This window comes from Puma concolor, chromosome B4, assembly GCF_028749965.1.
Source record: "Puma concolor isolate L17-30 chromosome B4, mPumCon1.1.hap2, whole genome shotgun sequence".
Classification (NCBI taxonomy): Eukaryota; Metazoa; Chordata; class Mammalia; order Carnivora; family Felidae; genus Puma; species Puma concolor.
In genome coordinates this window covers 10340328-10353297 of record NC_141673.1, presented here as the reverse complement: position 1 = coordinate 10353297, position 12970 = coordinate 10340328, and the positions used below count along the sequence as shown (strand labels likewise).

Here is a 12970-nt window from a genome sequence, read left to right as displayed (position 1 = left end):
TGGGCTTTGGACTTCAATCTGTCGGGTGCCCGAGGCTCTGGGGAGCCCTTCCTGTCCTCCCGTATCTTTGATCTGTCAGTGCTTCCGGCCAGCAGCCCAGCCTTTATTTGGGGAAGGGCAGGACAGACACTGAGTCAGGAGGCCCCCAGGCCCCACGTCGGGGAGAGAACGTAGGGTGCCCCCACCCTCCGGCCGTGCCTGTTCTGCCAGGGCGGTGGGAGAAGGGCAGTGGAGAAAGCCACCTTCGTACCCCGTGTCTTTGCAGGGTGGCCGTGTGTCCCGTGAGCCGCGCGTCAGTCTGTACCTGCGGTCCCGTGTAATTAATAGTGTCCCTGTTTGGCCACTGAATTATACGGTCATCCCGACGAGGGAAGAGTCTCGGGGGGGTGGGCAGAGGCTAACATGGGGCGGGGGGGGGAGAATGGCTTTCTGCTTATTAGCTGTGAGTTCACGGGTCACGGGCAACAGCCCGAATGGGACTGTCAAGCATGGAGGGAGGGACGGGCTGTCGCTAGGAGTCCACGCAGGTCCCCCGGAGCTGCCAGACCAGACCGCCTCTCTGAAGGAACAGCCAGTGTGGAGGCCAAGGGCACAGACTGCAACCAACCACCTGGCTTCCAGTCACAGCCTCTCTAACCCTGAGCTCCTCCCTGACCTCTCTGTGCCTCGGTTTCCCCGTCTGTGATTGTGGCCAATAACGGTCCCTGCCTTAGTGGGCTATTTTGAGCATCCGAGGAGGTGACGCCTGGAAAGGACTTAGTGCCTGGCGCAGTCTGGGCGCCGTGAGTGTTAGATCAAACGTAGTCACTGCTCCAGTGACACGGGGAACCTCAGACCTGTGTGAGCCAGCCAGGCACCTGGAGGGCGCCCCACATCCTGTGTAGGGCCTGGATGGAAAATGAGACCAACAGGGAGGTCGGGGGGGGGGGGGGGTCACTGGGAGGATGGGCTCTCGGGAGCCCATGGCTGGATAGTCCGGGTCTGTGGTGGGAAGGCTCTTCCTTCCCACGCTTGGGCCTGGTCCCCACACCCACGATTGGGAGGGAGAGAAGCGGAGAAAGTGGTGTCAAGTTTGTGGGAGGGCTCCCCGCATTTGGATCGAAGCGCAAGAGGTCAAAAGTCAAAGTGCAAGAGAGACCTCTAGTGCCCCGAAGTCTGAGAACATCTCCCCCTCCACGCCCCACCCTTCCCCCTCTCTGCCACTTCCTCCCCCAACAGCTTCCAGGTCAGAGGGCCCTGAGCAGAGCCTCCCGTGCTCCTTCCGACCCCCGACCCCTGGTGGGGGGGGGGTGGGGGGGGGTGGGAGGGGGCAGCCAGAGCCGCCAAGACGCAGGAACAGGACTCGGTCTCGCAGCGGAGCTTTATGCACTTGAGTTTCACGCAGGCCCGGCCCCTGGCGGTGCACAGCTGCTCCACCGAGCGAGGGCAGGGCCTGGCCGCGGCCTGCTGGGCAGACGAGGGAGGCGGCCCACCCAGGACCCCAGGGGCGACCTCTGCAGAGCAGCCTGCAGTGCTCCAGGCCCCCTCGGGACAGCCAGGGCTCTGAGAGGGTCGGCCCGTTCCCAAAGTCACCAGCCACCTCGCCTAGTGCCCCCCCAGCTATACAGACTCAGGGTCCACGCCCGGCTCTGCCTCCGCCTTTGGTTCCCCCGGCCCAGCCCCGGGTCTTGGCGTCTCCAGGGCCTGGAGGCTGCCGGGCTCCTCAGCGCCGGCGGGCAGGGCCTCAGCGTCCTCTTGGGCCTCAGCGTCCTCAGTGTCGCTGGCCCCGCCCTGGGCGCCTTGGCTGGGCGGGGTGTCCTTAGAGCGGCGCAGGCAACACTTGGTGGCCACAGCCATGAAGATCCCAGCCAGGGCCACCTCAGAGCCGGCCAGGTAGAAGATGATCTCGTAGTTCTTCAGGGCGTCCACCAGGCGGCCTGGGGGGCAGGGAAGGGGAGGTAAGGGTCTGCCGGAGGGGGGAAGGGGGGGGACTCCACCCACTGCCCTTCCCTACAACCTCAGATAAAGGGCAGTGCCCTCCCTGGAGTTGGTGGGTTTACATCTGAGGGACGCAGACACCCACCCCGGTCTTTGTTCCCGTTTTACAGACGCAAAACACCACCCGGGTTTTGCCATCTGAGACCTTAAAAATGTCACCACCTCCTGGGGCCTCCCTCAATTTCTTAAGTCGTGTGGACTCTTTGGGGAGGCAGCACCTTTCAGTTTACAGGGCACCCCCTCCACCCCCAGATCCAAGCCCCACACGTTCCCTGTGACTTGCCCAGCTAAGGAGTAGGGAGGGGACACTGCGCTTAGCCTTGCCCTCCTGGGGGTCCCCAATTCTTGCTCTTTCCACGCACCCCCCACCCCCCCCAGTCTTCAGGGGCCTGGCCCAGCTTTCCCTCCAGCTCCCTCCCGAGCCCCCTCCTGCTTCTGCCAGGAGGCCCCGGTTCCCTCGACTGAGCTTCCCTAGACTCTGTGGGCTCCGTCCTCTCTCGGCATTTTTGTGGCTGACCGCCCCAGGCTGTGACCTCTTGGTCTACAGCTCTGTGGCCTCAGGGAGGCTTCCTTGTGTGTCTCCCCCCCCCCCCCCCCCCCCCCCCCCCCCGCCCAGGCCGGCTGCCTACCTGAGTCCCTTTGAGCACCACTCCCAAACTTGCCTTCCTGCCCTGCGCAGCCAGCTGCCAGTCTTGTCCCTGCCCCTCCCACACTTCAGTCTCACTCCCTATCAGATCTACCCCCCAACCCAGGTCACATGAGAAAATGGAAGAGGGCTCCCTGAGCCTCTGCAGGTGGTGGGTGGGGGTGGGGGTTGTGGCTGTGGGTGGGGGGCTTGGAGGCCACCCTCACCCAGGTTAGATGACAGGGCTGGATGAGGCCACTCGGCCAGCCCAGCCCTGGAAGGGGGGGGCAGCTCACTCCACCTCAGGGGCAGCCTGGGTCCCAGCAAAGGTGGCTCCCCTCCGTCCTGCAGCCTGACCTCAGTGCTGCTCGCAGGCAGGCCCCCTGCTGTCTCAGGGAAGACCTGCCAACCCTGGAGAACCCTAATAGCCACCGCCCCGCCCCTTCCCAAGCTCAATTCCTGCCTCACTTGAGAACTGCCTCACAGTTTAGGAACCTGTCCCCTAAACGTGCCCTGTGCTGTCCCGTGTCCTCTCCTGTGGGGTCTACCCTGCTCTGTGAGGCTGTCTTCATGCCAGCCTCTGCAAGAATCCTTTCCTGGCCTCTCATCATGGCAATTTCCAAGAGGCAATGTCTGCAGAGTGCCCAGGGGGCACGCACAGTGGAAGGCCCAGATCGTGTCGGGGCACAGCAGCTGCACCAAGCGAGGGCAGGGCCTGGCCGTGGCCCGCTGGACAGATGAGGAGGGAACCCCTCCCTGGGCCCCTGGGTCACCACCCCATGTGCACACTGAGCACCCCCACTCTGCTCCCGGTCTCACGGCTGGTTCCTCAAACACACCGTCCCTATGTCCCTATCCTGGTCACCCTTAGAGGCTGGGGACGCTAAAGCACTCGGAGGCAGTGTTCCAAACTAAGGGCGTCTAGCACTGGGCAGGGCTCTGCTCAGTTTGGGGACTGCACCTGTACTAGACCTCTGTGCCTCAGTTCCCCCCATCTGCGAAAGGAGAATAAGCATTTGCACTTCACCAGGTCTTTGTGCCAACGCTTGAGATGACCCAGCGGGTCAGCAGCCGTCGATGGGGGGCTCTTCCTGGGCCTTCTTGGCCTCTCCGTCCCCACCCAGGGCTGGTAGTGCTGGCTTGGAGGAGGGGTTAATTGGCCACGGGCAGCCCCACCCCCGACCCCACCCCCAGGCTGTCTCGGCCAATGGGTCTCTTCCTTTCATCCCTGGAAGCTCCATCTGGGACAGAGAGGGCGCTTTCTTCCATCTAGAGACATTAGCCCGTCACCCCCTCCTCCCGAGGGGCGCACCGGCAGAGGGGGGTCCAATGAGCACAGCCACGGCCTCGACGAGCAGCACCAGGCCCAGAGCACTGGGAAAGCGGTGCGACCCCACGGCTGCCATGAGCACCTCGAACTGCAGCGCTCCCACCATGCCGTACGAGAGGCCGAAGGCGACGCAGAAGGCGACAAGGGCGCCGTAGGAGCGCGCGCGCGCGCTGCTCAGGTCCGTGAGGCCATTGGCCATCAGGGCCAGGCTGAAGAGGTAGGCGACGTGAGGTCGTAAGCGCGCCAGGCCCGCCAGGGCGCCGCACGCTGGCCGCGCCACGATGTCTACGAAGCCCACGATGGACAGCAGGAAGGCGGCGTCGGCGTCCGGCACGCCCGCGTCCTTGGCGTAGTTCACCAACAGGATGGCGGGCACGAAGAGGCCGAGGGCCATCAGGAACTTGGTGACGGCGTACACCCCGAAGGCGCGGTCGGCGCACACGGCCACGTCCAACAGGCGGCGGCGGGTCCGGCCGCCAGGGGGCGCCTCGCGCAGGCGCAGCCCGGCGCGGTCCGCTTCCGCCTCCCCGGGAGCGTCGTCCGCGCTGTCCCCGCGCGGCCGCGGGCCGGGTCCCGGCGGCGGCCGCATGACGGCGCCGCAAGCGCAGCAGTGCAGCAGGAGGCCGCCGAGCAGCAAGAATCCGCCGCGCCAGCCGAAGTGCTCGAGCAGCTGTTGGCCGAGCGGCGACAGCGCCGACAGGAACACGGGGCTGCCCGCCGCCGCCAGCCCGTTGGCTAGGGGCCGCCGCCGCTCGAAGTACAGCCCCAGCATGATGAGCGACGGCTGGAAGTTGAGGGCCAGGCCCAGGCCTGCGGGACGAGGCGGCGCTGTGCCGGGGTCCCCGAGGGCGCCCCCACCCCAGCCCCGGGCAGGAGGGAGGGGGTAGGGGGAGGCCCCGACGGGGCAGGCAGACCCCCGGGGAAAACTGAGCCGAGGGATGTCGAGGACCGCCTTTGGAGGGGAAACTGAGGACAGAAGGCCTTGCGGGGAAACTGAGGACAGAAGGCGTTGCCACAAGGACTCCCGACCACCCCCCCCCCCCCACCTCACGGCCGGGCCCCGTCCGCGTAGGGGAGGTGAGCAGTGGCCGCCCTCACCTGTGAGCACCCCAGCCGTCAGGTATAGCTCCAGGAGGCGCGTGGCGAAGGATGCTAGCACCATGCCCGCCGAGGCCAATAGCCCACCCACCAGCATCACCGGGCGACAGCCAAAGCGGGTCACGAGGATGCTGGAGACCGGACCTGTGGGCCGGGCACGGTCACCGCTCCGGTTGGACTAACCTCCTTTCCCCATGGACACTCTGGGCTTTGCACCTCCCGGCCCCAGAAAATGGCTCAAAGGGATAAGGTCACCAGCGGTTCAGAGAGGGCAGCGTCTGGCCAAGGTCACACTGCTTGGCTGCGCCAGACCAAGGCAGGCCGAGGACTCACGGGAGGGACCCGTCTTGGTCCAGAGCCCCCATCCATCCCCAGTCCTCCTGAGAACAGGGAACCCCAAGCAGAAGAGGTGGACCCCACTCCCTTTTTTTTTTTTTATCTGCACAGCTGGAATCGCCCCTTGGGCTGCCCAGGCTCTTTCCAGAAGAAAGAGGAAAGCCTCCTCTTTTCCGCGAGGCTTGGTCAGGATAACGCCAGCATTTCCCCCACCGCAACAGGTGGTTAGGGCTCAGGGGAGCGGGGAGCCGGAATCTTATTTAGAACGATTTCCCCACCTGTAACATAGGCGGGCCTTTTGGCAGAACTGGAGAGGTCCTGCCGGCTGGCCAAGCTTGCCAGGTGTGTGGGCTCTTCCTCGAGCCACTGTTCCTTTCCTGCCCTTTCGTCCCCTCTCTCTGGTGCCATTGTTCACAGGAAGAAAGTGGTTCCCGCGCCCTCCCCCGAGGGGTCTGGGGAAGGCTCACGGGGTCCGTGTCTCCTAGTCCCTGATCCCTGCTCTCAAGCCTGGGCCCGGGGTTGGGGGAGGGATCCGCGAGGGGGCGCTGACCCGTGCCGTAGAGCATGGCGAGCATGATGGAGGACACCCAGGCCGTGTCGCTGTAGCCCGCGCCGAAGTCGCGCATAAGGGCGCGGAAGAAGACGCTCACCGCCTTGGGGAAGCCGTAGGCGAAACCGGTGATCACGAAGCAGGCGCCCAGCACCGCCCAGCCCCAGCCGCCGTCTGGGGGGCCCGCTCCCCGCCGGGGGCCGCCAGCGCCCATCGCGGCTGCCTCTGCTGGCGGAGGGGGACGAGAGGGAGCAGCGAAGGTCTGTAGCCCAGGCCAGAAAGGGGGATGGAGACCCAGCGTGGGGGAAACCGAGGCACGGGGCTACCCCTGCTCAGGGAATGAGCCAAGAAGGGAAACCCAGGCAAAACCTCGCCCCAAGTCTCCCCTCCTCCGAGGGGCCCATGAAAGATGAAGGTGGGGGGGGGGGGGCGGTAATGGAATCGCTCCCACCTGAGCCTGAACTTCAGGAAGACTCCCTCTGGAAGACTCCTTGCCCAGGGACCTGGTGGTGGCAGGAGAGGGGATGCTGGTGAATGGGAGAGCTGGGCGGCCAGCGTGTGCCCCATGTGCTTGGGAATCCCCAGTGTCCCCAGTGTGCAGGTGTGAGGGTCTCAGCACAGAGGGACTGACCCCACGTGTGGGACAGAGAGGCAGGTGCCAGCTGCAAAATGGGTGGGGCTTATTTTCTTCCTTGCCTTTGCGGTATGTTCCTAATTCTTCTCAATGATCAGAAATGACTATTGTCATTTAGGGGAAAAAAAGAAGAAAAGGAAAACCCGAGAACATGTAAGAACATCAGCCTTGCTTCAGGAGCAAGGGAGCTGAGTTCCGGTTCACCCCGGCTTAGCCATGGATTTGCTCTGTGACTTGGGCAGTTCCCCTTCCCTCACTGAGCCTCAGTTTTGCCACCTGTAAGATGGGTGACGGATTGTCCCAGGCCAACCAGGAGTCTTGGTACCGGCGGCGGGGGGGGGGGGGGGGGGGGGGCGGTGATCAGATCTCTGGTTCCACTGGGCAGATAGGGACCTCTGAGGGGGCACCAAGAAAGAAAGCTTCTCTCCAAATCCCTAGCAGCCTGCCCCCCCGCCCCCCCCCCCCCAACCCTACACAAGCAGAAAACAGCTCTAAGGCCTCTCACACTCTTGGCTCTCCACCCAGGGGTCCACACAGCAGCCTCATGCACCCCGGTAACAGACGAGGCTGGTAGGCCTCCCCAGTAGGGGGGACCAGCCCACAGCTGGGCAGAAGCCTCCTTCCCTCCCACCGCCCCTCTGCACGTGGGGTCTCCTTCCTGGCACTGGGGAACACCAAGATACCCGTGGGAATCTGCGACTCTGACCCTCTCTCACCAGGACGGGGTCCTGGCTTTTCCTGCTTGTTGTCCCCTCACCGTGGCCGCAGCCACTTGGAGGCCAGGACAAGGGGGGTGGTCCTGGCAGCCCTCGCCCCACACTCACCTGAGCCGTCCTGTGGGTTTGGGCGTCCAGCCTCACATCTCCCGAGGCCTTCCGGGAGGGGTTGCCCCCCCCCACCCCGGTTCCCCCTTGAAGCCTAGCCTGAGGGGGGCGCACAGCCGAAGACCCCCCCCAGGCTTGTCTACAGATCAGCCGCTGGCCAGACTCACCCACGGCTCACTCCCTCAGGCCCGGAGCTCAGAGTGTTCCCCACCCCCACCCCGCTAAGAGGCTTTTGCCTGGAACGGGAGAAGGGACGGGGCAGTGACCGCAGCACAGGGCCAGGCTGGACCCCACGGTGGGGGTCCCTGTCTCAGGCCCTCCCAGCAGAGCTAGAGAGATAACGAGGCCCCTCCACTGGGCAGAGGACACACAGAGCCCTGCTCTGGTGGTGATGGGAGAGGAGGATCCTACTGGTGCTGGGGGCGCAGCCCTGCCCTGGAGAGACCCCACCAGCCCTACTCACCTCAGCGCCTCGCCTGCCCCCCCACTCCCAGACCACATTCCAGGAGGGGCCTCCGAGGCTTTCCCCTGGATCAGGCTAATCCAGGTCAGAGAGCCTGGGACCAAGGGGCGGGGGGGGGGGGGGGGGGGGGTGCGGAGGGGCCAGAACAAAGGGCGCTGTGTCCCAGGCTGTGGCAGGGTGACTGCTGGTGGTCCTGGACCTTGGCCACTGCCACCCCTCCGCCTCTGGAGAGGCCGCCACAGCAGCAAAGGGACTGGGCCAGAGCTGGGTGGATAGACCCTGAGGGCTTCAGGGCAGACCTAAAGATTTGCTTAAAATGAGGGATGTGACAGGTGCCCGGGGCGGGGGCTCAGTCTGCTGAGCGGCCGATTCTTGTCGGTTCAGGTCACGGTCTCACGTCTCGTGGGTTCAAGCCCCGCATCGGGCTCTGCGCTGGGATTCTCTGTCTCCCTCTCTCTTTGCCCCTCCCTCACTCGCTCTCTCGCAAAATAAACAAACTTAAAAAAAAAAAAAGAGGGATGTAAAGGGCTGTGAGTGAGCGAGTCCTCTCGGGGAACTCCTAGTGACCTTCAGGACCTCCTGGACACCGTCCTCCAGTGGGAGGCTTCCATGCCCCACCCCCCACCTGTCCCCCCAGTTCGACACCGCCAGTCCTGCTGCTGTGTCTCCTTGCTTTATTTCTCCCCGTTTACAAAAGTTAAACAAGAGGACGTATGGGGGGGTGGGGAAGGGGGTGTGCGGGGCTCCTCCCTCCTGGGGCAGAGAAGGGGAAAGGGGGTGGGGTGCACGAGGCAGGCCCCCAGGGAGAGTCCTGGGGCCCTTGGAGGGGGAAGGGACTGTCCTGTCCCCCATTCTGCCTGCTTTACTTTGAAGGTCCCAGACCCCAGGTCAGTCCCCCGGGAGGGGCAGCCACTCCCAGTTCCAGAGCCCCGGCTTCTTGGGTCCACCGCTGCTGCTTCTGCTGCTGCCCCCAGCTCCCGACAGCCCCTGGGCAGGTGTGGGGACGAGCTCAGACCCCGGATGGAGGAGGGCGCCTCAGCGGATGAGGGGCGCTGAGCGGTCGTTGGTGACTGTGGGCCGCAGCTTTACGGTGGCAAAGGGGTTTGTGCCCCTGCGAGGGGAGAGGTCGGGGTGAGAGGGGCCCAGGTTCCCTCCCCACCCCCCCACCCCCGCCGCCCAGCTGGCTCTGGCTCCAAGGAAGGTCGCCAGGTGCCTGAGCCATGTCCGCCCCGACCTCCTGCCCCCACTGGTCACCTCTCACCCCTGCCTCATCTCCCCCCTCCCCAGAACCCCTGCCCAGCCCCCACCCCCACGCCGCCCCCAACTCCTGTCCTAGGACTCACCGAGGGAAGAGCTCTGGAGGGTGCTGTTCCGAGGACATAAGTTTCTGCAGTGAGGGTGGAGGAAAGGCCAGGTTTAGGGGGGGAAAGGGGCAAGTGAGCCCCCACCCCTGCAACTCCCCATTCCAGGAAGGCAGACGACTAGACCAGAGGCCCCTGCAGGCCAGGCTTCGGGGAAATCAGGCCCGGGCATTCCGAAGCTCAGAATTCTGTGGGTTTCAGACTTGAGAAGCCTCTGGGCCACCCGCCCCCCACCCCCGGTCCTGCCCAGCCAGCCCCAGCCCAGGCTCCGTCCGACCCAGGACGCTGGTCTTGCCTCTCCCGGGAGGTGGGAAGGACGGGCCTCTTCCAGTGCTCCCAGCAGGACCACGGGGGCTCCAGTCCCTGAGAGGAATGTTTCCCCCCCACCCTCTGCCCCAGGCTCAGAAGTCCATCCCACACCTCCCTGCAGATCAGGCAAACTGAGGCTGGGGAGGGAGGGCCCCCCCTCCAGCCAGCCAGTGGCAAAGCAGGGAGGGCCACCCGGTCTCCGGTCTCCCAGCCTGCTGGATGAGCCCAGGGCTGGGGACTGGCTGGGGGGGGAGGGGGGAGGGGGCTCACCTTGACGTCACTCGCCACCCCCATGCTGCCCACGCTGCTTCGGCGGCCACTAGGCAAGGGCGGAGGGGCAGGGCTGGGGGCGCGGCTCGGTATCCGGCTCGGGGTTCGGGAGCGGGATTGGCCGTCCCAGTACTCCGGGGGTGCTGTAGAGTTGCCCGGCCGGCCCAGGAGGTCATCAAGGCTGTGGCTGCCCCGGAGGGGGTAGGATCTGAGTCCAGAGCAAGGAGGGACGGGCAGGGGGTCAGGCGTCAGGCCCCTGCTGCTTCCCCCACCCCCGATCTTGCTGGGCCCCTCAGCATCCTACAGCTTCTTCCCTTGCAGGGGGTGGGGGGAAGGCCACAGGGCTTGGAGGCAGTCCTCCGAGGAGGCAGAGGGACAGACGCAGTGACCCTGGCATGCGGAGAGGTGGGGGTCCCCTTCCTCCGGGGACCGAAGGAGGCTGGGTGCACTCAGGACTGCCACTCACAGATGTCCCCCTGGGGGGGTGGGGCCGCTCCCCCTGAAGTCCCCACCCCCGCCCCGCCTCCCACCACCCAGGTACCTGGAAGGTAGCTCATTCATAGGGTTCATCAGGTTCATGGAGGTCACTGGGGTCAAGGGGTTCGTGGGGTTCACAGGCACCTCCTCCAAAGGCTTCACATAGGCCTCGGGGAACCAGCCGCTCCTGCGGGGTGGAGGCAGAGGGTCCCATGGGCAGAAGGCCCAACAACCGTGCCCAAAAGAACGCTTCTGAGGGCAGTTACTGGGCAGCGCTGTGTGCCAGGCCTTGCTCGAAAGGCTGTGCCCAGAGTAACTCATTGAATCCCCTCCAGGAGACCTTTCTCCACCTTCAAGCCCAGCTGTCCAGCTTCATGTCCCGCCAGGGGCTATGTCACCTTGGGGGGAGCTGCAAGTCCAAGAAGGAGAGCGACATGTCCCAGGACATGTGGTGACCGGCTTCATTCGCTACTCGCCGAGAGTACCCACCACGTGAGGGCCCACAGAGAGCCCGACACACTTCCTGCTCCCCGGAGGCCCCCGGCCTGGCCGACAGGCCCACAGACGGATGATTACCAGGGGACAGGGGACAGGGGACAGGGGACAGGGTGGGGGGCCCGGGGATCACGGGCAACTGTACCAGCCAGGGGAAAGGGCACTCGAGCCTAAGGTGCCTAATACCAGCCAGTGCCCTTTCCTCCTCAGCCCTGCCCCTTCCCTCCACCCTAGAACCCTGGTTCCGGGGACCCCGGGGACCCTGCCCTTAGAGTCCGTGCCTGGCTGGAGGCTCATCACCGCCCCTCCCGAACAGCCAGGGTTCGGGGAGAGGCACTTCGCGCGACGTTCCTTAGCTCTTTCAGACCCCGCGGATTCTTGCAAGCACTCTGGAAAGCGTTCTCCGCAAAAAGCCACCTTAGACCTCCAGACCCAACCAACAGCGCTCTCGCCTGAAGGTGACTAGGAGCTATTTCACCTCAAACTGACAGACCAGAAGCATTTTCCACGCGTTTTGCTTCTGCCTTCACCGTAAAGTGCCTACGGATAAAACTTGCCACCTTCTTCCCTGACCTGTGAGGCACAGAGGGAACGGCAAAATGTCCCGGGAACGTGGGTGGAGAGCACCGGCCCCCGGTGGTTTGACGCTCAGGTCCCCGGGGGACAGTCTGCTACACGCCTGTTGTGGGGACTTGTGCGGGTCCACGAAGCAGGTGTTTCCAACCCTGGTGGTTGTAGCCATCTCCCTACGTCGCCAGCACAGCCTTCCGTTCTTGATCCAGTAGTCCCCGGGCCTCCACCCCTCCATCCGTCCATCATCCCACCCTGCCTCCCGCATCCAGGATCCACGTGGGCAGCCACCCACGGACCGCCAGTCCCTAATCCGTCTCCACCTGCCTGCCTTTCTGCCAGCCCGTTCACATGCTTCCCCACTCACCCCTCAGTCTACGTAGGCACCCCACATCCGTGCATCCTCTTGCAAGCACCTTGACGTGCACCTGCTGACTCCTCCCTCTAAGCCTCCATTCATTCACTCAGGCCACTATTCTTGCCCTCCTTCCTCCCTTCTCTCTCTCGCATGAGTGCGAGTGGGCACAACACCGTCTCCGGCCCGTAAGGCCCCGTGGGGGGGTCACTGCCTGGCTCCAGCAAGCCCCCACCTTCCCTTTTTCTTTGGTAGAAAGAGTAATCCTTGCACACTCTCTCTCGGCGACCACAGAGCACTTTCCCACCTCCCCGCTTCCATTCACGGGCGTCGAAACGGACCCCCAATTTGCCTTCTTTAAGGATCTGCACCGCACGCGACCGCCCCACTGGGCCTGTCGGCCTGCTCGGTCCCAGCTTGGCCTCTGGGCCTGGCCCCGGGGGGCCACAGCCTGCTGCGCTCTGCTGCCGCTCTCCGGGTAAAGAGGGGCCGCCCTGTTGCCCCCACAGTAAGTGCTCAAGCAGTGGGGTTGCTGCAGCCTTCTGCAGCGCAAGAGAGAACCTTCCCGTCCGTTCCTCTCCTCTCGAGGGCTACCGCCCTGTACTCGGCAGGGAGGCTCTTCCTACCCCTTGGACTGGATGAGGACACGGATCGCCGCGCGGGAGAAGGGGAGAGCCGTCTACCGCCCTGGGGCTGGAGGATGGGGGGCGAGGAAGCCGGCGGGGCGGTGGGGGGGGGGGGGCTCCTTCCACCCCCCTCCCCTGCGCCCCGGCGGCGCCCACTCACGTGGACGAGCCCTCCAGCTTGCCGTAGAGCCAGCCGTTCTGGGCCTCTGGCACTAACACCTCCACGACGTCTCCGGCCGAGAAGCGCAGCAGCGTGTGGTTGGCGCCCTCCGAGTGGGAGACGAGGGCGCGGACTCTCCGGGCGCCCCCGCCGCCGCCCCCGCCCCCGCCGCCCGGGCGCTCGCCGAAGGAGTTGGAGCGCGAGCGCTGGGTGCTGCCGGCGTAGAGCGAGGCTGCCGGGGGCGGGGAGAGCGCGGCGGCGCGTGGGTGGCGGGTTCTCCCCAGCGATCTGGGCCCCTTCCCGGCCCCCGCGTCCCCGGCCCTCCCTCTGCGCTCCGGGGCCACTCACAGGCGGACGGCGTCCGGGGCAGCGACCGGCGGTCTGGCTCCAGCTGGGACGCGGACCTCGCCTCGGCGGCGGGCTCGGGGCCGGGGCCGTAGGAGCCGGAGCCGTGCCGGCTGCGCGGGGAGCTGAACTCCGCGAGCGGCCGCTGGGGCTGCGAGGGGAGAC

At 65.5% G+C, this 12970-nt stretch overlaps 2 protein-coding genes across 4 annotated transcripts in view; both read right to left on the bottom strand.

Moving 5' to 3' along the window:
- Nucleotides 1–1342: 1342 nt before the first annotated feature.
- On the bottom strand, nucleotides 1343–7547 carry SLC16A8 (solute carrier family 16 member 8). Of its 3 annotated transcripts, XM_086712289.1 has the most exons (6): nucleotides 7375–7547; nucleotides 6368–6419; nucleotides 5917–6144; nucleotides 5031–5174; nucleotides 3915–4742; nucleotides 1343–1916 (listed from the first exon to the last, which is right to left on the bottom strand). In XM_086712289.1, exons 3-6 carry the CDS (start codon nucleotides 6128–6130, stop codon nucleotides 1600–1602), a joined length of 1503 nt encoding a protein of 500 aa, XP_086568415.1. In that variant the 5' UTR covers nucleotides 6131–6144; nucleotides 6368–6419; nucleotides 7375–7547; the 3' UTR covers nucleotides 1343–1599. The 3 variants fall into 3 exon arrangements, with proteins under 3 accessions (XP_086568415.1, XP_086568416.1, XP_086568417.1); XM_086712290.1 differs by having other exon boundaries at nucleotides 5917–6419; XM_086712291.1 differs by lacking the exon at nucleotides 7375–7547 and having other exon boundaries at nucleotides 5917–6824.
- Nucleotides 7548–8718: 1171 nt separating this feature from the next.
- The window catches only part of BAIAP2L2 (BAR/IMD domain containing adaptor protein 2 like 2), a 28453-nt gene continuing 24201 nt past the window's right edge, over nucleotides 8719–12970 (bottom strand). The window contains exons 9-14 of the mRNA XM_086712299.1: nucleotides 12809–12956; nucleotides 12461–12692; nucleotides 10319–10441; nucleotides 9778–9985; nucleotides 9181–9224; nucleotides 8719–8948 (exon numbers count right to left, since the gene is read on the bottom strand). Coding sequence (XP_086568425.1) covers nucleotides 8873–8948; nucleotides 9181–9224; nucleotides 9778–9985; nucleotides 10319–10441; nucleotides 12461–12692; nucleotides 12809–12956 — 831 coding nt within the window. The 3' untranslated portion in view covers nucleotides 8719–8872. The remainder of the gene's footprint in view (nucleotides 8949–9180; nucleotides 9225–9777; nucleotides 9986–10318; nucleotides 10442–12460; nucleotides 12693–12808; nucleotides 12957–12970) is intronic.